The 27,517-nt window shown below is 39.7% G+C and overlaps 1 protein-coding gene across 4 annotated transcripts; it reads left to right on the forward strand.

The window, feature by feature from the left end:
- Positions 1 to 744: 744 nt before the first annotated feature.
- zdhhc24 (zinc finger DHHC-type containing 24) lies at positions 745 to 27,506 on the forward strand. 4 transcript variants are annotated; one of them, XM_061900139.1, is made up of 12 exons: positions 745 to 1,155; positions 1,232 to 1,514; positions 9,306 to 9,338; positions 12,378 to 12,492; positions 17,863 to 17,913; positions 17,982 to 18,059; positions 18,191 to 18,247; positions 18,352 to 18,411; positions 23,263 to 23,327; positions 26,865 to 27,000; positions 27,087 to 27,142; positions 27,215 to 27,506. In XM_061900139.1, exons 2-12 carry the CDS (start codon positions 1,240 to 1,242, stop codon positions 27,405 to 27,407), a joined length of 1,119 nt encoding a protein of 372 aa, XP_061756123.1. In that variant the 5' UTR covers positions 745 to 1,155; positions 1,232 to 1,239; the 3' UTR covers positions 27,408 to 27,506. The 4 variants fall into 4 exon arrangements, with proteins under 4 accessions (XP_061756123.1, XP_061756124.1, XP_061756121.1 ...); XM_061900137.1 differs by having other exon boundaries at positions 747 to 1,155; positions 1,235 to 1,514; XM_061900140.1 differs by lacking the exon at positions 9,306 to 9,338 and having other exon boundaries at positions 746 to 1,155; positions 1,235 to 1,514.
- The last annotated feature ends 11 nt before the right edge of the window (positions 27,507 to 27,517 follow it).

The raw sequence follows: 27,517 nt of genomic DNA on the forward strand, positions 1-27,517 counted from the left end.
TCTGAAACGCTCCCACTTCCCTGTCTTTTTTTTTATTTCTAGTCCTTCCTTCTCACTTTCCTCATCGACGAATCTTTCATCCTCGCTCAAATTAATAGGGAAATTGTCGCTTTTTGGTCCGAATCGCTCTCGCTGCTGGTGGCCATGATTGTAAACAATGTTTAGATGTGAGGAGCTCCACAACCCGTGACATCACGCGCACATCGTCTGTTACTTCCGGTACAGGCAAGGCTTTTTTTATTAGCGACCAAAAGTTGCGAATCTTATCCTTGACGTTCTCTACTAAATCCTTTCAGCAAAAATATGGCAATATGGCGAAATGATCAAGTATGACACATAGAATGGACCTGCTATCCCCGTTTAAGTAAGAAAATCTCATTTCAGTAGGCCTTTAAAGGGGAAGTATGACAATACAAAATGACATGTAGAAGCTGAAACATGTCCAAACTATTTAGTCACTGTACTTGTATTGTGCCTGGGAACGTCGTGAAAACTAACAGTTGTACTGTGGACGTATTTTCATGTAACACTATCGGAGCCGTCACGACAAAAAAAATTCCCCCCTACAAAAACCTTCCCCCCCATTTACTTCCGTGGTCATGATTAATACAGACGTTTTGTTAATGCTATACTATAAAAAATATAACTCTATACTATAAAAAACACATACGTTTTGTTAACGCTATATCATAACAAAAAAATAAAATTTAAAAAATAATTTACAAACACAAACTGTGGGATGACGCATTTACTTCCGGGGTCACGTTTCCTCACTTTTCCCGTTTCTTCATCCCATAGCTTGTTTTTATAAATTGTTTTTTTAATTTATTTGATAATATAGCGTTCACAAAACGTCTGTATTAATCATGACCCCGGACGTAAATGGGGGGGGGGAGGTTTTTGTAGGGGGAAGAAATTTGGCGTGACAGAACCCATAGTTGTACCGCGGACATTTTGTTTACTTTTACCGCTTCCTATTTAAATTTTTGTATTTGAAATCCAACCTCATGTATCGGCTCATTCCCTCCTCAGTTTTATATACTTTAAAGGGTGTTCTGCTCGGGTTTATAAAAGCATTCAATCATGCCAAATTTACAGCTGGCTAACCCGGATATGACGTCACCACACCCGTGCCGGCCCAGTTCCTGCAAGAAGGTGAGATGATGCACACATGCCATTGTTGTTCTTCCTAACAGATAGTTTAAATGGGTGCCTTCATGTTGTTACCAAGCAGCAGACATGGCGAGCAGCGTGCTTGGCAAGATGGAGAAGATGTGCTCTCACCTCCCCGTGCTGCTCAACACCTTCCTGGTCTTCTCCATCACCGGGGAGGTCAGCTACCTGGTGCTGCTGGAGGACGCCCAGAGGTGGTCCTCGCTCTGGAAGTCCATGCACCTGTTGGCCCAGGTCTTCATGCTGGGGAACATCTGCTGGAACGCCCTGCTCTTCGTCAGGACCACCCCCAGCATCAAGGGGGTCTTCCTGGGAGGGGATCACCTGGGGCAGGGATGGAAGTAAGACGCCACTCTTGTATGTTGGATTGTTCTGTGTGAGCGGGTATGGCTGCACCTGTGTGTCTGCACCTGTGTGAGCGGGTACTGCTGCACCTATGGGTCTGCACCTGTGGGTCTGCACCTGTGTGAGCGGGTACTGCTGCACCTGTGTGTCTGCACCTCTGTGAGCGGGTACTGCTGCACCTGTGGGTCAGCACCTGTGGGTCAGCACCTGTGTGTCTGCACCTGTGTGTCTGCACCTGTATGAGCGGATACTGCTGCACCTGTGGGTCTGCATCTGTGTGAGCGGGTACCATACTTAACGCTAGATTCACCAAGTCAAGTATATATATATATATATATATATATATATATATATATATATATATATATATATATATATATATATATATATTAAAAACTCCTTTGTCCCACACGCCATTAGACTGTACAACTCCTCTCTGGGGCGGGGGGTACAAGGATGACAGGGGATGCAAAACAATAACAGTGCAATATGTTTTCATAACATGGTCTCTTGTTATATTCTTATTTTACTGTTATATTTTTATTCCCATTGTTGCTTTTTATTATTATTATTGTAATATTTCTCTTTTTTGTTTCCATTTAAACCCCCATTATTTAATTTTTTTTTTTTTTTTTAAATCGATCTCAACTCCGTACACTGCTGCTGGAATTTTAATTTTCCTGAAGGAACTCTCCTGAAGGAATCAATAAAGTACTATCTATCTATCTATCTATCTATATTAGGGGTGTGGGAAAAAATCGATTCGAATACGAATCGAATCAAATACGTTGTGCAATTCAGAATCGATTCTCTTTTTTTTTTTATATCAATCCAACAAACCACTACAAAGCAATACCATAACAATCCAATTCCAAAACCAAACCTGACCCAGCAACACTCAGAACTGCAATAAACAGAGCAATTGAGAGGAGACACAAACACCACACAGAACAAACCAAAAGTAGTGAAACAAAAATGAATATTATCAACAACAGTATCAATATTAGTTATAATTTCAGCATAGCAGTGATTAAAAATCCCTCACTGACTTTATCATTAGGCATTTATAAAAATAATAAAAAAGAACAATAGTGTCACCGTGACTTAGACTTGCATCGCATCTCATAAGCTTGACAACACACTGTGTCCAATGTTTTCACAAAGATAAAATAAGTCATATTTTTGGTTCGTTTAATAGTTAAAACAAATTTGCATTATTGCGATCAGTTGATAAAACATTGTCTTTTACAAGTTTTTTTTTTTTTTTAATCTACTATTCTGCTAGCATGTCAGCAGACTGGGGTAGATCCTGCTGAAATCCTATGTGTTGAATGAATACAGAATCCTTTTGAATCGGAAAAATACCGTTTTTGAATCGAGAATCGAATCGAACCGAAAAAATTATCGAATCGTGACCCCAAGAATCGATATTGAATCGAATTGTGGGACACCCAAAGATTTGCAGCCCTAGTAAATATATATGTATATATATACTGTATTTCCTTGAATTGCCGCCGGGGCGCTAATTAATTTAAAACCTCTTGTCACTCCTGCGCTTACCAAAGGCATGCGGTAAAAGTATGCATGCGCTAATTATTTTAAAACCTCTTCTCTCTCCGGCACTTACCAAAGGTATGCAATAAAAATTTGAGTGTGATGGAAGCTTGGACCTTAAATCCCACTGAATAGCTCTAAATCTCCTTATCTTTATGCGATTTCAAATTACCGGTATTGAAATCAGCCTCCTCCATTTTGAAAATGATGACCGGGGAAGTGTCACTCGTGATGTCACGAGTTTGACCAGGCGGTAATACTAAGCATGCGCTAATTATTTTGAGAAGCGAGTTTAACCCAACAGTAATTCAAGGCAGGCGCATACTATATGCCTTGCGGCAATTCAAGGAAATACGGTATATATGTATATATATATATATATATATATATATATATATGTATATATATATATGTATATATATATATATATATATATATATATATATATATATACATCTTCATCTTGAGATGAAGTAGTCTTGTGATTTTTTCCCACACCTATATATATATATATATATATATATATATATAGGTGTGGGAAAAAATCACAAGACTACTTCATCTCAAGATGAAGATGAAGTAGTCTTGTGATTTTTTCCCACACCTACATATTGCGCTCTACCACGGTATCGAGCACTATCCTCTGGATAATCCAATCAAGACATATATATATATATATATATATATATATATATACAAACAAATACTTGACTTTCAGTGAATTCTAGCTATATATATATATATATATATATATATATATATATATACATATATGTTTTATTATATATATATATATGTGTGTGTGTGTGTGTATGTATATAAATATATATATATATATATATATATATATATATATATAAAAATACCGGTACTTGAATTTCAGTGTTCATTTATTTACACATTTACACACACATAACACTCATCTACTCATTGTTGAGTTAAGGGTTGAATTGTCCATCCTTGTTTTTCCAACCATATGCATGTACAGTAAATGGCGTTAAAGTTAAAGTACCAATGATTGTCACACACAATCTAGGTGTGGCGAAATTTGTCCTTTGCATTTGACCCATCCCGTTGATCACTCCCTGGGAAGTAAGGGGAGCAGTGGGCAGCAGCGGTGCCGCGCCCGGGAATCATTTATGGCGATTCAACCCCCAATTCCAACCCTTGATGCTGAGTGCCAAGCAGGGAGGTAATGGGTCCCATTTTTTTATAATCTTTGGTATGACCCAGCCGGGGTTTGAACTCCCAACTTACTGATCTCAGGGCGGACGTTCTAACCACTAGGCCAGTATTGTCCTCTTAAAGAGTGTCACAAAATTGCTGTTTACTGCAGATGTACTGCTTTACGGTAGACGAAAACAAGACTGCTGTTGTTGTGTGTTTTTACCGTGCTGGGAGGACATTAATGAGACTGCCTAACAATAAACCCACATAAGAAACCAAGAACTCGCCCTCGATCATTCTACAGTTATAACATCATTGGGCAGACACGCTCTTTATGCACGTCGCTCAGGTCCGCATGGAGCTGGAGGCCACGCCCCCTCCAGCTCCGCCTGAATTTCGGGAGATTTTCGGGAGAAAATTTGTCCCGGGAGGTTTTCGGGAGAGGCGCTGAATTTCGGGAGTCTCCTAGAAAATCCGTGAGGGTTGGCAAGTATGGAGGGTACGGCCGCACCTATGTGAGCGGGTACGGCTGCACCTGTTTAAGCGGGTACCGCTACACCTGTGTGAGCAGGTACGGCCATACTTGCCAACATTCCTGGATTTTCCGGGGGATTCCCGAAATTCAGCGCCTCTCCCGAAAACCTCCCGGGACAAATTTTCTCCCGAAAATCTCCTGAAATTCAGGCGGAGCTGGAGGAGACGCCCCCTCCAGCTCCAAGCGGACCTGAGTGACGTGTCGACAGTCTGTTTTCACGTCCGCTTTCCCACAATATAAACAGCGTGTCTGCCCAATGACGTTATCACTGTAGAATGATCGAGGGCGAGTTCTTGGTTTCTTATGTGGGTTTATTCTTAGGCAGTTTCATTAACGTCCTCTCAGCCCGGTAACAACACACAACAACAGCAGTCACATTTTCGTGTACCGTAAAGCAGTTCGTCTGCCGTAAGCTCCAATGTTGTGAACTTGTGACACTCTTAAACAGGACAATACTGCCATCTACTGTACATAGAATATAATAGAATGTAGAATAGAATGTACTTTTTTTAATTCAGCACCACAGTTTGCTCACAATAAACAATTATAATAAAAAATAATATAATATATTATGTATATAATATATTAATAATACATATATTCTACATTTAAGTGCAGTCAAGGAACATATACATTATACAGTCTGATGGTTGTCGGTATGAAGGACCTCCCGTGTCATTCCGTGTTACATTTTGGGAGTCTGAGCCTTCCACTGAACGTGCTCATTCTCTCCGCATGGTCCGAGTGCAGTGGGTGCATAATGGCTAGGAGTTTTGCTAGACTTCTTCTCTGCCAGAGTCTAGCTGTGGTTAGAAAAATAGTGACAGAGAATAGAACAAAGATGGACATTTCAACCCTTAACTCAACAATAAGTAGATGAGTGGTATGTGTGTGTATATGTGTAAATAAATGAACACTGAAATTCAAGTATTTGTTTTATTTATACACATATATATATATATATATAGCTAGATTTCACTGAAAGTCAAGTATTATATATATATATATATATATTAAATATTTGACTCTTAACCACGCCCCCAACCGCTCCCCCACCCCCCACCTCCCGAAATCGGAGGTCTCAGGGTTGGCAAGTACGGGTACGGCTACACCTGTGTGTCTCGTCCCGTGTGAGCAGGTACTGCTACACCTGCGAGACGCACACTCCTCCCCGCTGCTCCCACTGCTACGACTGCAAGGTGTGCGTGCTGCGGCGGGACCACCACTGCGTCTTCTTCGGCCGCTGCGTGGGCTTCCGCAACTACCGCTACTTCCTGACTTGCCTGCTCTACATGTGGTCGGGGCTCTTGTACGCCACCTGGATGAACGGCGAGGTCTTCATCCTCATCCTTAAGGAGGGAGTGACGGTGCACAGCATCCTGCTGCTGCTCATACCCTGGCTCATGCTGCTGTCAGGTACGGCCATCTTTCATCCGCACACTGTTTCCACGGCAACTCATGGCCCTGGCTCCCAACAGGCCAGGTGTCCGCACGGGCCTTCTCTTTCGCCTTCATCGCCGACACCTGTGTGGTGGGCCTCCTGCTGGTCTCCGCCTTCTTCTTCTTCCATCTCTTCCTGCTTGTTCGGGGACAAACCACCAGGGAGTGGTACTCGTCCCGCAGGCCCTACGACCTGGGACTCCTGGGCAACTTGCGTCACACATTAGGCCGTCGCTGGTACCTTGGCTGGCTTTGCCCGCTCATCTCATCGCCACTACCGGGGGATGGGACACACTTCCAGGTGACGGGGTCACTGGAACCCCCCCGCCATTAAGACTCATGCCAGGCCGGGATGGGATACACTTCCAGGTGATTGGGTCACTGGAACCCCCCCCGCCATTAAGACTGAGGCTTGTATTTTGCTGTGGACTGAACAAGACTTTGCCTGCACTAGAAGAATGTTCCTCCAGAAACATAAAGTGTTTCTTTGGAATTCTGAGAACTTTGACCTTGTCATCCATCTTTAAAGGCCTACTGACACCCACTACTACCGACCACGCAGTCTGATAGTTTATATACAAACCCCGTTTTCATACGAGTTGGGAAATTGTGTTAGATGTAAATATAAACGGAATTCAATGATTTGCAAATAATTTTCAACCCATATTCCACATCGTCCGCTACTTCCGGCACAGGCAAGGCTTTTTTATTAGCGACCAAAAGTTGCGAACTTTATCGTCGATGTTCTCTACTAAATCCTTTCAGCATGGCGAAATGATCAAGTATGACACATAGAATGGACCTGCTATCCCCGTTTAAATAAGAAAATCTCATTTCAGTAGGCCTTTAATCTGCATTTCACTGATCATGATGATGAAGGCTTCTTAGCTGTCACAAATAGACAGCAGGACATTAAGTCCACCATTTGAATAGTGTTTGTGTGTGTGTGATTAATGACCAGTGTCACCATCTTTCCTGCACCACCGGTTGCCTTATTAGATACCATTTTGTTGAATGTTGGTAAGTATTGTTTTCCATCACAACCAAAGCTATTTTCTCAGTATTGTTTATATGTCTTGCTTTGGTTTTGGAAGATGTTTTTTTTTTTTTTTTTTTTAAACCTGAAATACAATTTGTGTTGACAGTTTAATTTGTACTCTGTGTTTCTGGCTTTCTAGCCACTTCAATCCATGTTGAACATCTATTTTGAATGATTTTCTAACAGCTTTACTGTACTTCACTGTACTTTACTGTACATCAGGGGTTTCCAAAGTGCGGCCCGCAGCTAATCGTTTACCGGCCCGCCACACATTCTGCAAAAATTGCTAAATTGATAGTATTGCAAAAATAAAAACATTTAAAAAAAAAGTGGAATGAGGTGAAGCCGCTGCTCCTTCACATCGAGAGGAGGCAGATGAGGTGGTTCGGGCATCTGGTCAGGATGCCACCCGAACGCCTCCCTAGGGAGGTGCTTAGGGCATGTCCAACCGGTAGGAGGTCACGGGGAAGACCCAGGACACGTTGGGAAGACTATGTCTCCCGGCTGGCCTGGGAACGCCTCGGGATCCCCCGGGAAGAGCTAGACGAAGTGGCTGGGGAGAGGGAAGTCTGGGTTTCCCTGCTTAGGCTGTTGCCCCCGCGACCCGACCTCGGATAAGCGGAAGAAGATGGATGGATGGATGGATGGAATGAGGTGAAATCTAATGGGGAAAAAGTGGCAATGTTGACACAAAGCTGCCATTCAGGCAGTTTTTTTTTTTTGTCTTTATTTTCTTTTTTTTCTCCATTGCTCAAAAAAAGGAAAAAATCTGTTATAATGAATTATTAATTAAAAATTATCACTTTAAAATGTTTGATGTGGAAAAAATATTGCATATGTTGTGTGGTTGCCATATAAAAACAAAGTTTTGACAAAAGAGCGTAAAACAAACAAAATAATAGTTCAAACTTAAAATCGACAAATATATCGGAAGTTGATCTTGAAATTTAAGTGTTAAAAGTAAAAAAAAAACTAATACAAATGCATCACTTTATGAGTGGGGAACCTTTCGGATCTCAAATATATTTAGTAGGATTTTATTTAACTTTTCACTGTGATTACACAAAAATATTAAATAATTAAAATCAATAGTGTCCTGCATTATTGATCTTTGAGGGCTTTAATTGCTAAATCAAGGAACTCTCCTGAAGGAATCAATAAAGTACTATCTATCTATCTAAATACGGCATATTTCAGTTTTACTATAAAAAACAAAGTAGTCTGACAGAAAAGGCATAAAACCTTATTTATTTTACTTTATATCAACCTCAAGTTGATATAGAGATTTACTGTAAGCATTAAATTAAAAAAAATAATAATAATTTGACTATTTTTTAACATTTTAGTGACTGAGACCCTCTATGCTCCCCAGGAGCCCTAAGGATTAAAAAAATCCATATATTTTGTTATGGTTTGAAAATGAAAAATATCAAAATGGCCCCGCATGATAAAATTGTGGAAAAAGTTAGGACACCCCCGCTGTAACATTTTTGGCCGTTTATCCTTTCATCAATAAAGTCTGCTACTCTTAGGGAGTAACTTCAAAGTAACTTGAACAATCTTGATTTTTTTCTGTGGGTATCCACAGTTCAAATATTCATCTAATAGCGCAGCTGCCATATTGAGAGGTATTGTTTTGTTTCCGTCGTGTACACATTTAAGTATAAACAAAGGATTTTTTTTTCCTTCAACAATTGAGAGTAGTTGCGCGACTACCCCTAAGAAACCACTCGTGTTCCGGCTGATGTCAACACTGCATGAAAGGGGAAGAAAATCCTTATTTGTGGCAAGTTTGCAGTCTTTTCTTTTATTGAACATCAATTTACGTCGTTTATAAAATGTTGTTGTTGGGTAAAGTGTGTTTATTGATGAGAACATCGATAGAGATGTGTTAATGACACACATGCTAGCTTAGTTTAGCATAAAGCTACCTGACTTTCTGTGGTTTCCAAGGTAACTATTTGGTCTTTTCCTCGTCATGGTGGCCACTAAACTGCTGCCAATGATTGTATTTCAACTACACTGAAGTGCATGTTGTTGTTGTGTTGGCAGGCAGGAGGCCAAGGAAGTCTCAGAGGAAAATATGTGAGTCATTTTCAGTTCCTACAACCAGCAAACTTTGCTAAATCGTCTGTTAAAGTTTCTAAAGTCTCAGATGAGAAAACTTCATTTCCTTCACAGCACAGCAGTTCAACTAAACCGCCTTTATTATTATTATTATTATTATTATCATTATTATTATTATTCCTATTGGACCACCTGTTTTTATTATTATTATTCCTATCAAATGTATTAGTGAGAACCTGTGAACATTTAAATGTTGTCTATTTTATTTGGGAAAACCAAATAGATCTATCCGTCTTTAAAACTGGAGTATTTGATATCCTCCATACACGACCCTATATACATGACCCTATATACATGACTCTATAAATAAAGCACTATCTAATCCAATATACATGACCCTATATACACGACCCCATATACAGTACATGACTCTATATACATGACACTATATACATGACTATACACATGACCCTATATACACGACCCTATATACATGACCCTATATACACGACCTTATATACATGACTATACACATGACCCTATATACACGACCTTATATACATGACTCTACACATGACCCTATATACACGACCCTATATACAGTACATGACCATATATACATGACTATACACAACCTTATATACATGACTCTTTATACATGACCCTATATACATGACCCTATATGATTGACCCTATACACTTGACCCTATACACATGACTCTATATACCTTAACATATGTGCATGACCCTATACACATGACTCTGTATGCATGACTCTATACGCATGACTCTATATACATGACCCTATACACATGACCCTATACGCATGGCCCTATACACATGACTCTATATACATGACCCTATATACACAACCCTATACACACGACCCTATACGCATGACCCTATATGCATGACCCTATATGCATGACCCTATATGCATGACCCTATACACATGACCCTATACACATGACCCTAAACACATATGACTCTATATAGTGACCCTATACGCATGACCCTATACACATGACCCTATACACATGACCCTATACACATGGCCCTATATACATTACCCTATATGCATGACCCTATACGCATGACTCTAGACACATGACTCTATACGCATGACTCTATACACATGACCCTATATACATGACCCTATATACATGACCCTGTATACATGACTCTATATACATGACTCTATACGCATGACTCTATACGCATGACTCCATACGCATGACCTTATATGCATGACCTTATACGCATGACCTTATACGCATGACCCTATACACATGACCCTATCCACATGACTCTATACACATGACTCTATACACATGACTCTATACACATGACCCTATACACATGACCCTATACGCATGACCCTATACGGGTGACCCTATACGCATGACTCTATATACCTGACCCTATACGCATGACTCTATACACATGACTCTACACACATGACTCTATACACATGACCTTAGACACATGACCCTATACGCATGACCCTATACGCATGACCCTATGCGCATGACCCTATACGCATTACTCTATATACATGACCCTATACGCATGACTCTATATACGTGACTCTATAAACATGACCCCAACCCCGCCCACCTCAACCGACGCACGGAGTTGGGGGGTTTGGTGCTAGCAGGGTGTATAATATAGTCAGGAATAGTCATGGATGCAAAGGATTCTGGGTATTTGTTGTGTTGCGTTTATGTTGTGTTGCTGTGAGGATGTTCTCCCGAAATGTGTTTGTCATTCTTGTTTGGTGTGGGTTCACAGTGTGGTGCATATTAGTAAGAGTGTTAAAGTTGTTTATATCACAACCTTCAGTGTAACCTGTATCACCCAGTATGCCTTGCAGTCATGTACGTGTATCTGCGGAAGCCTCATACAACATGTTGCTGGATTGGCAAGCAGTTTGTACATTTTTTAGAAGGCGTCTAAGGCAATGGCTTCATAGCACGCCCAAATTATTGTTATCTGGGTGACCACCAGCAGATATTCGGGAGAACAGTTGCGGCTTCCATTGTCTTCTTTATTTTGTGAAACAGGTCCAAATGGCTCTTTCAGTGGTAAAGGTTGCCGACCCCTGCCCTATACGCATGACCCTATTTGCATGACTTTATATACATGACCCTATATACATGATTATATGCATGACCCTATATACAATAAAATAAATAGTAGTGAAGACTACTGAGCATGTGCAGCAACAATCCATGTCCCGTGCAAGTAGTGAGTGACAAAGGTTGATATATGGTGGTGACAAAGGTTGATATATGGTGGTGACAAAGGTTGATATATGGTGGTGACAAAGGTTGATATATGGTGGTGACAAAGGTTGATATATGGTGGTGACAAACGTTGATATATGGTGGTGACAAAGGTTGATATATGGTGGTGACAATGGTTGATGTATGGTGGTGACAAACGTTGATATATGGTGGTGACAAAGGTTGATATATGGTGGTGACAAAGGATGATTATATGGTGGTGACAAAGGTTGATATATGGTGGTGACAAACGTTGATATATGGTGGTGACAAAGGTTGATATATGGTGGTGACAAAGGTTGATATATGGTGGTGACAATGGTTGATATATGGTGGTGACAAAGGTTGATGTATGGTGGTGACAATGGTTGATGTATGGTGGTGACAATGGTTGATGTATGGTGGTGACAAAGGTTGATGTATGGTGGTGACAAAGGTTGATGTATGGTGGTGACAAAGGTTGATGTATGGTGGTGACAAAGGTTGATATACGGTGGTGACAAAGGTTGATATATGGTGGTGACAAAGGTTGATATATGGTGGTGACAAAGGTTGATGTATGGTGGTGACAAAGGTTGATATGTTAATGAATACTTAGGTCTACTACACTACTGTATTTACTGTTGTTATTGTGGTGGTACTTAGAGAGTACTTTGGTCTACTACACTACTGTATTTAATGTTGTCATTATGGTGGTACTTAATGAATACTTAGGTCTACTACACTACTGTTCAGGACTGCCTACTGGACTTGATTGGTTGTGTGTGTGCAGGCTGGAGCAGATGAACACAGATGGCGTGCGAGAAAAAGCAGAGCCTTGCAGGTGGCACTCGGACCAGGATCCTGGTGAAAAGAGCAGAAACACTGAGCACATGATAGAAAAACTGGTGGGTGACAATGTACACTGTAACATTTTTGACTAAGGTTTCAAGCATTTTAAAGAGGTCCTAATTTGCAAAACCAACTTGTTTTTAAACTATTGGTACCTGCTGATGTGTATTTGGGATCTGCATAAGTCTGGAAAATTGGAAATCAAACCATGGCAGAGATATTTCTAAAACACTTCCAGGAAAGGAGCAGTTTGGAATTTGCACCATTTGTTGAGGTTTTCCCGACTGGTGACATCAGCAGATTATCCATATTTGCTAGAAGTTTACCCAGAGTGCTTTGCGTGAATCCACCATCCTCGTCAATAAGTTCCTACATCTTCACTGTCCTCTTGTTGTGGGGCACACTGGCTCGTACGTGCACATGCATCATCCTCTCTTGTACAAAGTCAACTCGCGATGGCAGCTGTTGAAATGTTGAAAGCTACTACAAACCCCGTTTTCAACCCATATTCAATTGAATGCACTACAAAGACAAGATATTTGATGTTCAAACTCATAAATTGTATTTTTTTTTTTGCAAATAATAATTAACTTAGAATTTCATGGCTGTAACACGTGCCAAAGTAGTTGGGAAAGGGCATGTTCACCACTGTTACATCACCTTTTCTTTTAACAACACTTAATAAACATTTGGGAATTGAGGAAACTAAATGTTGAAGCTTTGAAAGTGAAATTCTTTCTCATTCTTGTTTTATGTAGAGCTTCAGTCGTTCAACATTCCGGGGTCTCCGCTGTCGTATTTTACGCTTCATAATGCACCACACATTTTCCATGGGAGACAGGTGTGGACTGCAGGTGGGCCAGGAAAGCACCCGCAGTCTTTTACTACGAAGCCACGCTGTTGTAACACATGGCTTGGCGTTCTCTTGCTGAAATAAGCAGGGGCGAACATTCTAACGTCGCTTGGATGACAACATATGTTGCTCCAAAACCTGTATGGACCATTCAGAATTAATGGTGCCTTCACAGATGTGTAAGTTAACCATGCCTTGGGCACTAATACACCCCCATACCATCACAGATGCTGGCTTTTCAACTTTGCGCCTATAACAATCCGGATGGTTATTTTCCTCTTTGTTCCGGACGACACCAAGTCGTCTGTTTCCAAATATAATTTGAAATGTGGACTCGTCAGACCACAGAACACTTTTTCCACTTTGCATCATTCCATCTAAGATGAGCTCGGGCCCAGTGAAGCCGGCGGCGTTTCTGGGTGCTGTTGATAAATGGGTTTGGCTTTGCATTGTAGAGTTTTAACTTGCACCTACAGATGTAATGACCAACTATAGTTACTGACAGTGGTTTTATGAAGTGTTCCTGAGCCCATGTGGTGATATCCTTTACACACTGATGTTGGGTTTTGATGCAGTACCGCCTGAGGGATGAAAGGTCCGTAATATCATCGCTTACGTGCAGTGATTTCTCCAGATTCTCTGAACATTTTGATGATTTTACGGACAGTAGATGGTAAAATCCCTAAATTCTTTGCAATAGTTTGTTGAGAAATGTTGTTCTAAAACTGACAATTTGCTTACAAAGTGGTGACCCTCACTCCATCCTTGTTTTTGAATTACTTAGCATTTCATGGAAGCTGCTTTTATACCCAATCATGGCACCCACCTGTTCCCAATTAGCGTGCACACCTGTGGGATGTTCCAAATAAGTGTTTGATGAGCATTCCTCAACTTTATCAGTATTTATTGCCACCTTTCCCAATTTCTTTGGCACGTGTTGCTGGCATCAAAGTCTAAAGTTAATGATTATTTGCAACAAAAAAAAATGTTTATCGGTTTGAACATCAAATATGTTGTCTTTGTAGCATATTCAACTGAATATGGGTTGAAAAGGATTTGCAAATCATTGTATTCTGTTTATATTTATATCTAACACAATTTCCCAACTCATATGAAAACGGGGTTTGTAGTTGTGGCTCCGTTGGTAGAGTGGCGGTGCCAGTAACTTCAGTGTTGCAGGTTCGATTCCCGCCTCTGGTCATCTTAGTCACTGCCCTTGTGTCCTTGGGCAAGACTCTTGACACACGTGCCACCCACACTGCTCTCAATGGAGATAGTGGCTTTCACTATGTAAAGCACTTTGAGTCGCAATAGAAAAAGTGCTATATAAATAAAATTCACACAGCTGTGATATGATGCACTGTAACATTCCAGATGTGACGTTAAAGCATTTATTTGTCACTTCATTGTCAGACTAACACTACCTGGCTACCTGCTGAGAGTTCTTTATTGTTGCTACTTTTTGTTCATTTTTCTTTTTGAGTCCTTTTCCTCTTTGCTTCTTTTTCCAACGTCACGGCCGCTTGCTCTCCGACGCAGACTGTACTGATCGTGGAGCTAACAAATTAGCTGCTGAGCCACATTAGCTCCGGTTCGGCTTGGCTTCATCCGGCTCGGCCTCCAGCCTTCGGCCCGCCGCTAGCCAGCAGCCATCTGGACACTACTGGATCATTTTTTAATATCTGTAGTTTGAGGAATAAAACACATGAACCTCAAATACCGTATTTCCTTGAATTTCCCCCGTAGGCGCTAATTAGTTTAAAACCTCTTATCACTCCTGCGCTTACCAAAGGCATGCAATAAAGCATGCGATGAGCATTTTTACACTACAACTGGAGCAATACAAATACCAATAGAAAAAGCGCTATTGATCATGAACAATACCAATAGTTTACCTCTATTTTCATCAATACAGTTGTTCAAATGCAACAATAGATATACTTAATGATAACTAAAGAGGGGAAAAAAAGGAATACCGAAAGATGGAGGGGAAGAGAGAGAGGCAACCTATATAAATCTTGAAGATTGTTATGGTAAAAATGGGTTAAGCTTTGTCAATATACCATGTGTTACCCAGTTTCCCCTAGGGCAACAACGTTAATATATATTTGATGAAACGTGATTATGTGCATGAGTGTATGTATGTATATGTACTTGTATATGTACAGAATGTGTATATGAATATTTGTACAGTAAATGTATATGTACAGTATGTGTATTTGAATGTTTGTACAGTGAATGTATATTTACAGCATGTGTATGTTTGTACCGTGAATGTGCGTGTAGATGGACGAACTTGGAGTATGTAGGTACAGTATGTACTTTATTTGTGTATGTATGTGGGAGCGTAGGTACCTATGTTTGTATGTATGAATAACGGTGTGTGTGAGTATATGTGTTTGTATGTACAATATACACTGTAAAAAAAAAAAAAAAAAATTCTGTAAAAAAACTGTCATCTACTAGCAGCTACAGCTACCAAACAAAAACCATGAGATTAAAGTAAAACTTTGTAAACCAAATAATGATCAAAAACATTATATTTACAGAAATTTTCATGTAACATTTTACGGAAAAATATCGTAATTTTACAGATTTTTACTAAATTCTTAAGATCAACCACCTTTAATAAAGTGACGATGCAAACAGTTCTGCAGAAAAATACCTTTATATTCTACAGAGTTTTTCCAAATTATTACGATCAACCACCTTTAATGAAGTGACAATGCTAACAGTTCCATAGAAAAATACCATTATTTTACAGATTTTCTCTGAATTGTTAAAATCAGGGGTCTCAAACTAATTTTACCTGGGGGCCCACTGGATGCAGGAAGTTGTTACAAAGTGTATTTACCTTCTTTGGATAGCTATCCGGCCCTAACAACATACTTGCCAAACCTCCCAATTTTACTGAGAGACTTTCTCTGACGCTCCCGAAGGATTGTCCCGATGTTTGCCCGGACAAGTATATTATGGGCGTGCCGTGACAGCACTGCCTTTATCAACCTCTACACCAGGGGTAGGGAACCTATGGCTCTAGAGCCAGATGTGGCTCTTTTGATGACTGCATCTGGCTCTCAGATACTGTATGTAAATCTTAGCTGACATTGCTTAACGCGATAAGTAATGAATAATTCCGCTGGTAATCACAATGTTAATAATAACGTTCAAAATATAAAACATTCTCATGCATTTTAATCCATCCATCCCTTTTCTATCGCACCTGTTCAAGAAATAACAATGTTATTAAAAATAATTAGAGACTTAATATACTCTAAAAATGTTGGTTTTACTTAAAAAATACATGCATTTATTAGTATTCAGTGTTAAAAAATATGATATGGCTCTCACGGAAATACATTTTAAAATATTTGGCTTTCATGGCTCTCTCGGCCAAAAAGGTTCCCGACCCCTGCTCTACACCCTTTCATCGCGTTCACTCATTCACCATACAAACAGCAAGCCGACTTAGACGCATGTTGTACAAGGCTTCGGCAGACATACAAAAGTGACTGCAAGACATACTTGATCAACAGCCATACAGGTCACACTGAGAGTGGCTGTACAAACAAATTTAAGACTGTTACAAATATGCGCCACAATGTGAACCCACACCAAAAAAGAACGACAAACACATTTCGGGAGAACATCTTCACCGTAACACAACATAAACACAACACAACAGAACAAATACCCAGACCCCCATGCAGCCCTAACTCTCCAGGCTGTAATTTTACATGAATTTGAAAATAATTTGAGAAAACAGAAAATGATATGTATAATTAATTTGGTATTTTTCTGTAAAAAAAAAATAGAAATATACATAGTTGGTCATTACTCGCATTTTACTTAAAATAACATGCAGTTTTGTTTATTTACAGATAATGTCTTCAATTCTACAGTTTTATAACATATTAAAAAAAAATGACAGTAGAAATTTAGAGTAAATTAACCATAAAAATAGGATATTTTTTTTACAGTGTATATTTGACTCCCACTGTGCGTGGGAGCCAGAGTACGGCCCCAGCCGCCCAGAGAGACCAACCCAAACCGCAGGTGTGGCGCCCAGGGAACCAGGGACCACCGGCCCCACGCAGCCAGGCCGGCCAACGACAACAAAGTCACTTTTTAGGCTTAAGAATTAATCTTTCATGTTATCAGTTTGAGAAAAAAAAAATGATCTCTCCATTTTTCCTTTCTTTTATTGTAACTGGATCTGTGTATGTTCTGTAACTGGATCTATGTACTGTTTTTTTTAGTCTTTTGAAAATTGTATTTTTGTTTTACTTTTTCCTTTCTTTTATTTGTAACTGGATCTGTGTATTACTATTTTACTTTGAACTTTTGAAAAAGACCCCAGGAAGACTCGCCTGGCGTTTGTGCGCGGGCTAATGGGGATCCTCAATAAACTCACAGATCTCTTGTTACTACTGTTTCAGTAAAGATATTTCACAATAAATTGCTGTCAAAGTCATGCAATTATTGGCCAGTAGTTGACAAGAAACACTTCTACAGTGTAGCATGAAGACATTTGAAAATTGATGACTTTATTTGAGTTGTGTCCTGTGGGCAGGAGATGGAATCCATGGTGATGAAGGAGCAAAATAAGGAACTGACCGCAGAAGTGGGTTTTTCAAGCAAACATATCCCAAAGGTGGAAACCTTAACGGACATCATTATCAATATGTTCAGGTTCAGAGCCTCCAGGAGCAAAAAGAGAAGGACCAGATACGCTTGAATAGGTTCAGTCTTGCTCTTCAAAATCTTGAGGTAAAATCCACGTGTGTTTCTCATACACATATCCTAGTGTCCACACACTATTCTGACTTTGAAAGTGGTTCTCATGCACATATCTTAGTGTCCACACACTATTCTGACTTTTAAAGAGTGTGTTTCATCAGTATGGAATAGAAGCAGCTCAGATAGGACTGCAGCAAAGGGATGAGGTTATTCAACAGGTAAAGTAAAATTATCATCTTTTTAGGTACTATTGTGACTATTCTTCATGATCATGTGTGTGTGTGTGTGTGTGTGTGTGTGTGTGTGTGTGTGTGTGTGGTAGAACCAGCTGCAGTTGAAGCAAGCAGAGGAAACAGTAGAGGAGTACGCTAATATCATCAAGGTGAGTCAAATACTTCCTGCAATCAACAGGTGAGGTGAGCAGAGAGCAGCTCTCCACATATTATTGATACTTTCTGTTGCTAGCATTTGTGATAAATATTACTGAAGTATTGTATTAGCATCATTATTTGCAGACCTGTATCTCAATCTGTGTGTGTGTGGGTGTACCAATGTGTGTGTCTGTATATCAGTCTGTGTGTTTGTGTACTAATGTCTGTGTCTGCATATCTCTGTGTGTGTACTAATGTGTGTGTCTGTATATCTGTGTGTAGTAATGTGTGTGTCTGTATATCAACCTTAGTGTGTTGTCAGATCTGCATTTGTGTGTTTTAAGTTGTCTGTCTGTACAAACCCTGTTTCCATATGAGTTGGGAAATTGTGTTAGATGTAAATATAAACAGAATACAATGATTTGCAACTCCTTTTCAACCCATATTCAATTGAATGCACTACAAAGACAAGATATTCAATGTTCAAACTCATAAACTTTTTTTTGCAAATAATAATTAACTTAAAATTTCATGGCTGCAACACGTGCCAAAGTACTTGGGAAAGGGCATGTTCACCACTGTGTTACATCACCTTTTCTTTTAACAACACTCAATAAACATTTGGGAACTGAGGACACAATTTGTTGAAGCTTTGAAAGTGGAATTCTTTCCCATTCTTGTGTTATGTAGAGCTACAGTCGTTCAACAGTCCGGGGTCTCCGCTGTTGTATTTTACGCTTCAAAATGCGCCACATTTTCGATGGGAGACAGGTCTGGACTGCAGGCGGGCCAGGAAAGTACCCGCACTCTTTTACTACGAAGCCACGCTGTCGTAACACGTGGCATGGCATTGTCTTGCTGATATAAGCAGGGGCGTCCATGATAACATTGCTTGGATGACAACATATGCTGCTCCAAAACATGTATGGACTTTTCAGCATGAATGGTGCCTTCACAGATGTGTGAGTTACCCATGCCTTGGGCACTAATACACCCTCATACCATCACAGATGCTGGCTTTCGAACTTTGCGCCTATAACAATCCGGATGGTTATTTTCCTCTTTGTTCCGGAGGACACCCCTTCCACAGTTTCCAAATATAATTTAAAATGTGGACTCGTCAGACCACAGAACACTTTTCCACCTTGCATCAGTTCATCATAGATGACCCCAGGCCCAGCGAAGTCGGTGGTGTTTCTGGGTATTGATGATAAATGGGTTTTGCTTTGCATGGTAGAGTTTTAACTTGCACTTACAGATGTAGCGACCAACTGTAGTTACTGACAGTGGTTTTATGAAGTGTGCCTGAGCCCATGTGGTGATATCTTTTACACACTGATGTTGGTTTTTGATGCAGTACCGCCTGAGGGATCAAAAGTCCTTAATATAATCGCTTACGTGCAGTGATTTCTCCAGATTCTCTGAACCTTTTGATGATTTTACGGACCATAGATGGTAAAATCCATAAATTCCTTGCAATAGCTCGTTGAGAAATGTTGTTCTAAAACTGTTCCGACAATTTGCTTCCAAAGTGGTGACCCTCACCCCATCCTTGTTTGTGAATTACTTAGCATTTCATGGAAGCTGCTTTTATACCCAATCATGGCACCCACCTGTTCCCAATTAGCCTGCTCACCTGTGAGATGTTCCATATAAGTGTTTGACGAGCATTCCTCAACTTTATCAGTATTTATTGCCACCTTTCCCAACTTTTTTGTCACGTGTTGCTGGCATCAAATTCTAAAGTTAATGATTATTTGCAAAAAATAAATGTTTATCAGTTTGAACATCAAATGTGTTGTCTTTGTAGCATATTCAACTGAATATGTGTTGAAAAGTATTTGCAAATCATTGTTTTCCGTTTATATTTAAATCTAACACAATTTCCCAACTCAAATGGAAACGAGGGTTTGTATTATGATTTGTTTTTGTGTAAATAAAAACAGTCTGTATTTATTTTGATCAGCGTCAGTTGAAAAAAATATCTGTCGTATTTTGATGGGTGTGTGTGTCTGCGTATTTAGATGTGTGTGAAGCACAACTCCTGCACTTCTGCAGTGTAGGAGTTGTCTGACTACAGGGATTTGAAGGAGGTGCCTTGCAGACACTCACACTGTGAACAATGCACTTTTCATCACTGGCTGTTAATAAAAGTTCATGTTTTAGCAGTCATTTGTATTCACATAAGTTGTTATCTAATGACAAACAGGCCGAAAAGATAGTGGGTACTCCCCTTTGCATTTACAGGTACAGATGGACCGCTCACACACGGTGAAAGTGTGGTAAAAGTCAGCTGTCAAAAGACAGCCAATAAAAAGGTCCTGCTTCACACACGTCTAAATACGTACACACACTTATTTTTTACACACACGCCCATCCAAATACGGACAGACACATTTTTTACACACAGACAAATCATAACATGTACAACTTAAAACACACACGCGCATCTAAATACACACACACAGACATTAGTACACACACAGGTGAATTGTATTACACACACACAGAGACATTAGTACACAGGTGAATTGTATTACACACACACATTAGTACACACCGGTGAATTGTATTACACACACACATTAGTACACACCGGTGAATTGTATTACACACAGTACACACAGGTGAATTGTATTACACACACACATTAGTACACACAGGTGAATTGTATTACACACACACACACACACACACACACACATTAGTACACACAGGTGATTGTATTACACACACACATTAGTACACACAGGTGAATTGTATTACACACACACACATTAGTACACACAGGTGAATTGTATTACACACACACACATTAGTACACACCGGTGAATTGTATTACACACACACACAGACATTAGTACACACAGGTGAATTGTATTACACACACACACACAGACATTAGTACACACAGCTGTTTGTATTACACACAGACAGTACACACACAGGTGAATTGTATTACACACACACAGACAGTACACACACAAGTGAATTGTATTACACACACACAGATTAGTACACCCAGGTGAATTGTATTACACACACACAGACATTAGTACACCCAGGTGAATTGTATTACACACAGTCATTAGTACACACAGGTGAATTGTATTACACACACAAACAGACATTAGTACACAGGTGAATTGTATTACACACACAGACATTAGTACACCCAGGTGAATTGTATTACATACACACAGACAGTACACACACACAGACATTAGTATACCCAGGTGAATTGTATTACACACACACAGACAGTACACACACAGGTGAATTGTATTACACACACACAGACATTAGTACACACACAGGTGAATTGTATTACACACAGACAGACATTAGTACACACAGGTGAATTGTATTACACACACACAGATTGAGATACAAGTTTGCAAATAATGATGCTACAATAAGACGTCTTAAATTGATTAGTATGTCCCACTAACTGAGTTGAATTGAACTAAAAATATACAAATCCCCTCTGTTTGTAGGATTAGCTACTTACTACAATATCAGTATAGACCAGGGGTCACCAACATGGTGCCCGCGGGCACCAGGTAGCCCGTAAGGACCAGATGAGTCGCCCGCTGGACTGTTCTAAAAATAGCTCAAATAGCAGCACTTACCAGTGAGCTGCCTCTATTTTTTTTTTAATTGTATTTATTTACTAGCAAGCTGGTCTCGCTTTGCTCGACATTTTGAATTCTAAGAGAGACAACACTCAAATAGAATTTGAAAATCCAAGAAAATATTTTAAAGACTTGGTCTTCACTTGTTTAAATAAATTAATTTATTTCTTTACTTTTTCTTTACTTTGCTTCTTATAACTTTCAGAAAGGCAATTTTAGAGAAAAAAAATACAACCTTAAAAATGATTTTAGGATTTTTAAACACTAATACCTTTTTACCTTTTAAATTCCTTCCTATTCTTTCCTGACCATTTAAATCAATGTTCAAGTTTTTGTAAAGAATAATTTAAGAAATTAATTTAATTCTTCATTTTAGCTTCTATTTTTTCGACGAAGAAAATTTGTGAAATATTTCTTCAAGCTTATCATGATTCAAATTTAAAAAAGTATTATTCTGGCAAATCTAGAAAATCTATAGAATCAAATTTAAATCTTATTTCAAAGTGTTTTGAATTTCTTTTAAAATATTTGTTCTGGAAAATCTAGAAGAAATAATGATTTGTCTTTGTTAGAAATATAGCTTGGTTCAATTTGTTATACATTCTAACAAAGTGCAGATTGGATTTTAACCTTTTTAAAACATGTCATCAAAATTCTAAAATGAATCTTAATCAGGAAAAATTACTAATGATGTTCCATAAATTATTTTTCAATATTTTCAAAAAGATTTGAATTAGCTAGTTTTCTCTTTTTTGTGTTAGAATTTTTAATTTTAAAGAGTCAAAAATGAAGATAAACTGTTGCAAAATTTAATTAAATTTTTTTTTGTGTTTTCTCCTCTTTTAAACTGTTTAATTAAGTGTTTTTTTTCATCATTTATTCGCTGCAAAAAAACCTGTAAAAGGAAAAAAAAATGTACGACAGAATGACTGACAGAAATACAATTTATTTAAGTGTCTATCAAACTTGTAGCTCTTCGCATTAATCAGTACCCAAGAATAGCTCTTGGTTTCATAAAGGTTGGTGACCCCTGGTAAAGACTATGCAGATACTACCATGATTACTACAATATTAGTATATAATTATGCAGATGTTGTGCATCATCCATTTCAAGTGCAATGGGGCAAGTCCTGAGTTAGCAGACAGGAGCTCATTATTACAAATGTGAAGAGAGCAGAGCAAAGAACATCATCCACGTCTGAGAAGTTTGTATTCTTTGTACTCGAGGATCTCCGGCTGAGCAACCAGGAGCTGAAGAGTCAGTTGGAGGACAGAGAGGATGAGGCATCGCTGTAAGACAAGCTCAAAATACCACATTGACCTAAATAGAAGATGACATGTTTTTTCAGAAGATGTTTTGGAGACAAAATAATCTTATCTTAATCATCTTTTTCCCCAGCCGCTCCAGTTTGATGATTGTGCTTCATGGATAACATTAGAGTACAGTCAGAACTATTCTCTTGTAGCTAACAACCTTTAAAGGCCTACTGAAATGAGATTTTCTTATTTAAACGGGGATAGCATCTCCATTCTATGTGTCATACTTGATCATTTCGCGATATTGCCATATTTTTGCTGAAAGGATTTAGTAGAGAACATCCACGATAAAGTTCGCAACTTTTGGTCGCTAATAAAAAAGCCTTGCCTTTACCAAAAGTAGCAGACGATGACGTCACCGGTGTGAGGGCTACTTACATCCTCACATTGTTTATAATGGGAGCCTCCAGCAGCAAGAGCTATTCGGACCGAGAAAACGACAATATCCCCATTAATTTAAGCGAAGATGAAAGATTTGTGTTTGAGGATATTGATAGCGATGGACTAGGAAAAAAAAAAAAAAAAGACAATTGCATTGGGACGGATTCCGATGTTTTTAGACACATTTACTAGGATAATTCTGTGAAATCGCTTCTCTTTCTATTGTGTTGCTAGTGTTTTAGTGAGTTTAATATTACCTGATAGTCGGAGGAGTGTGTCCACGGGTGTGTTGACGCCAGTGTCTCAGGGAAGTCGACGGCAGCTGCATGGGCGGCACAAGCTCAGCTGATCTCCGGTAAGTGGCGACTTTTTACCACAATTTTCTCACCGAAAACTGCTGGTTGATATTTGGTCGGGATCCATGTTAGCTTGACCGCTCTGATCCATAAGAAAGCTTCACCTCTGGGAATTTTAAACAAGGAATCACTGTGTGGCTAAAGGCTAAAGCTTCCCAACTCCATCTTTCTACTTTGACTTCTCCATTATTAATTGAACAAATTGCAAAAGATCCAGCAACACAGATGTCCGGAATATGTAATTATGCCATTAAAGCAGACGACTTTTTGCTGTGTGTGCGCAGCGCTAATATTTCCTCACAGTCCGTGACTTGTTTATAATGGGAGTTTCCAGCAGCAAGAGCTATTCGAACCGAGAAAACAACAATTTCCCCATTAATTTGAGCGAAGATGAAAGATTTGTGTTTGAGGATATTGATAGCGATGGACTAGGAAAAAAAAAATCAACTTAAAAAAGACGATTGCATTGGGATGGATTCAGATGTTTTTAGACACATTTACTAAGATAATTATGGGAAATCCCTTATCTTTCTATTGTGTTGATAGTGTTTTAGTGAGTTTAATATTACCCGATAGTCGGAGGGGTATATCCGTGGGTGTCTTGAGGCCAGTGTCTCAGGGAAGTCGACGGCAGCTGCATGGGCGGCACAAGCTCAGCTGATCTCCGGTAAGTGGCGACTTTTTACCACAATTTTCTCACCGAAAACTGCTGGTTGACATTTGGTCGGGATCCATGTACGCTTGACCTCCGGGAATTTTAAACAAGGAATCACTGTGTGTTTGTGTGGCTAAAGGCTAAAGCTTCCCAACTCCATCTTTCTACTTTGACTTCTCCATTATTAATTGAACAAATTGCAAAAGATCCAGCAAAACAGATGTCCAAAATACTGTGTAGATATGCGGTTAAAGCAGACGACTTTTAGCTGTGTGTGTGCGCAGCGCTAATATTTCCTCACAGTCCGTGACGTCACGCGTACACATCATCATTCCGCGACGTTTTCAACAAGAAACTCCCGGGAAATTTAAAATTGCAATTTAGTAAACTAAACCGGCCGTATAAATCAATACAAAGAGAATAATTTGGGCAGAAAAGGTGGTGTACATTTGTAAATAGTGTGCTAAGATCTGGATCAAACATGCAGCAGCATATAGACACCTGCCCTATGATACATCATTATTTCCATATATTCCCTTTCATTCCCATGGATGCTGTCCAACTTTGAACCATCCAAATTTTGGTCAATATTTCCAAACTTCCTGAGCTTAACTTCCACCACTTTGCACCCTATTAAGGAAGTATCTTCTGCCGATAATGTAACCACCACACATGTTAGCTCTATACTCTGCCTATAATGTGGCCAGCACACATGTTAAAGTATGTTGAAGAGGTTCATTTAGCCTACTGACGTGTATTTATAAATGGTTGATTTATATAGGCTAGTAAGGTAAAGTGTTGTACCTGACAAGTTTCGGCTAACTTGCCTTACTAGCCTATCTAAATCAACCATTTATAAATACACATGTTAAAGGCCTACTGAAATGAGATGTTCTTATTTAAACGGGGATAGCAGGTCCATTCTAGGTGTCATACTTGATCATTTCGCCATATTTTTGCTGAAAGGATTTAGTAGAGAACATCCACGATAAAGTTGGCAACTTTTGGTCGCTAATAAAAAAGCCTTGCCTGTACCGGAAGTAGCAGACGATGTGCGCGTGATGTCATGGGTTGTAGGGCTCCTCACATCTGAACATCGTTTACAATCATAGCCAGCAGCAGCTAAAGCTATTCGGACTGAGAAAGCGACAATTTCCCCAATAATTTGAGCGAAGATGAAAATTCGTGGATGAGGAAATTTAGAGTGAAGGACTAGGAGGGGAAAAAAAGAGGCGATTGTAGTGGGAGCAATTCAGATGTTATTAGACACATTTACTAGGATAATTCTGGAAAATCCCTTATCTGCCTATTGTGTTGCTAGTGTTTTAGTGAGATTAAATAGTACCTGAAAGTCAGAGGGGTGTGGCCACGGGTGTGTTGACCCAGAGTCTCTGAGGGAAGTCATGCAGCTGCAGCAGGATGAAAGCTCCGCGGATGTCTCCGGTAAGAGCCGACTTATTACCACCATTTTCTCACCGAAAACTGACGGTTGACATTTGGTCGGCATCCATGTTCGCTTGACCGCTCTGATCCATAGTAAAGCTTCACCTTCGGCAATTTTAAACAAGGAAACACCGGCTGTGTTTGTGTGGCTAAACGCTAAAAGCTTCCCACCTCCATCTTTCTACTTTGACTTCTCCATTATTAAATGAACACATTGCAAGAGATTCAGCAACACAGATGTCCAGAATTCTGTGTAATTATGCGATTAAAGCAGACTACTTATAGCTGGGATCGGGCTGGAAAATAATGTCCGCTACAACCCGAGACGTCAAACGCACGCGTCATACCGCGATCTTTTCAACACAACACTTGGCGAGAAATTTAAAATTGCAATTTAGTAAACTAAAAAGGCCGTATTGGCATGTCTTGCAATGTTAATATTTCATCATTGATATATAAACTATCAGACTGCGTGGTCGGTAGTAGTGGCTTTCAGTAGGCCTTTAAGACACTTTTGTAACTTATTGTAGGTGAGTGACAAGAAGAAGATTTTGTATAAATCTCCAAATATTTATCCAGATGTGTTTTGTGTCTTACATTTGGGCCAATATACAGTATTCTGGGAAGCACTCCCAACTTGTTCTGTGTGCACTTGACTGACTTGTGCTTGTTTTCAGCGACACGCTCAAGGACTTGTTGGGCGACAAGGAGGCGTCACATGTCCCCGCCATGTCTCTGGCAGAGGAGATCAGGCTCCTGGCCTCCACAGTGGGCATGAAAAGCATGTTGGTACCCTCAAAGGATTCAAGTCATGTATGGAGTTATTCTCATGTTAGAATAACTTCATTTGGCCAGTTGGAGCAGGAGTCACTGAGGTGCATGTGGGTGTGTGTGTGCAGGAGGACAGTGAGCCCGAGGAAGCCAGCAGTCTTCTGTTCAAGCCTACGAGCAGCAAGTAAATGTCCCGTGTTGGTTGGATAATGCATGCTTTCACTCATCATTCATTGGCTCCCTGTGTGTGTTGGAGGTGTACGCAGGCCAAGAAGTCCAGCAGCCACAAAGTGGTCGTGCTCTGCATGGTGCTGCTCGTGGCCATTATGCTCTGCCTGGCTGCAGGGGGCCATGCAGACTTTGTCTCCATCAGCCAGCTGTGGAGGAGCTTATGTCTGACATTAGAGCCTTACTTTAACGTGCACTATGGAGCCTTGCCTCCTGTCTGATCCCAGCACTTGTCTAGCTTCTGTTCATTGTATGTCAAGTCCACTTCCTAGCACACTTCATTTGTATTTTGTGGGGGAAAATACATTTTGTTTGTGGCATTTGTTTTTTT

Source organism: Nerophis ophidion, linkage group LG05 (assembly GCF_033978795.1).
Source record: "Nerophis ophidion isolate RoL-2023_Sa linkage group LG05, RoL_Noph_v1.0, whole genome shotgun sequence".
Lineage (NCBI taxonomy): Eukaryota > Metazoa > Chordata > Actinopteri > Syngnathiformes > Syngnathidae > Nerophis > Nerophis ophidion.

Coding starts and splice junctions, on each gene's coding strand:
- zdhhc24 (XM_061900139.1), top strand. CDS start 1,240: ATGGCGAGCAGCGTGCTTGGCAAGATGGAGAAGATGTGCTCTCACCTC. Junction 18,060..18,190: donor TTGCTCTTCAAAATCTTGAG/GTAAAATCCACG, acceptor GTGTTTCATCAG/TATGGAATAGAAGCAGCTCA. Junction 27,001..27,086: donor CCTCAAAGGATTCAAGTCAT/GTATGGAGTTAT, acceptor GTGTGTGTGCAG/GAGGACAGTGAGCCCGAGGA.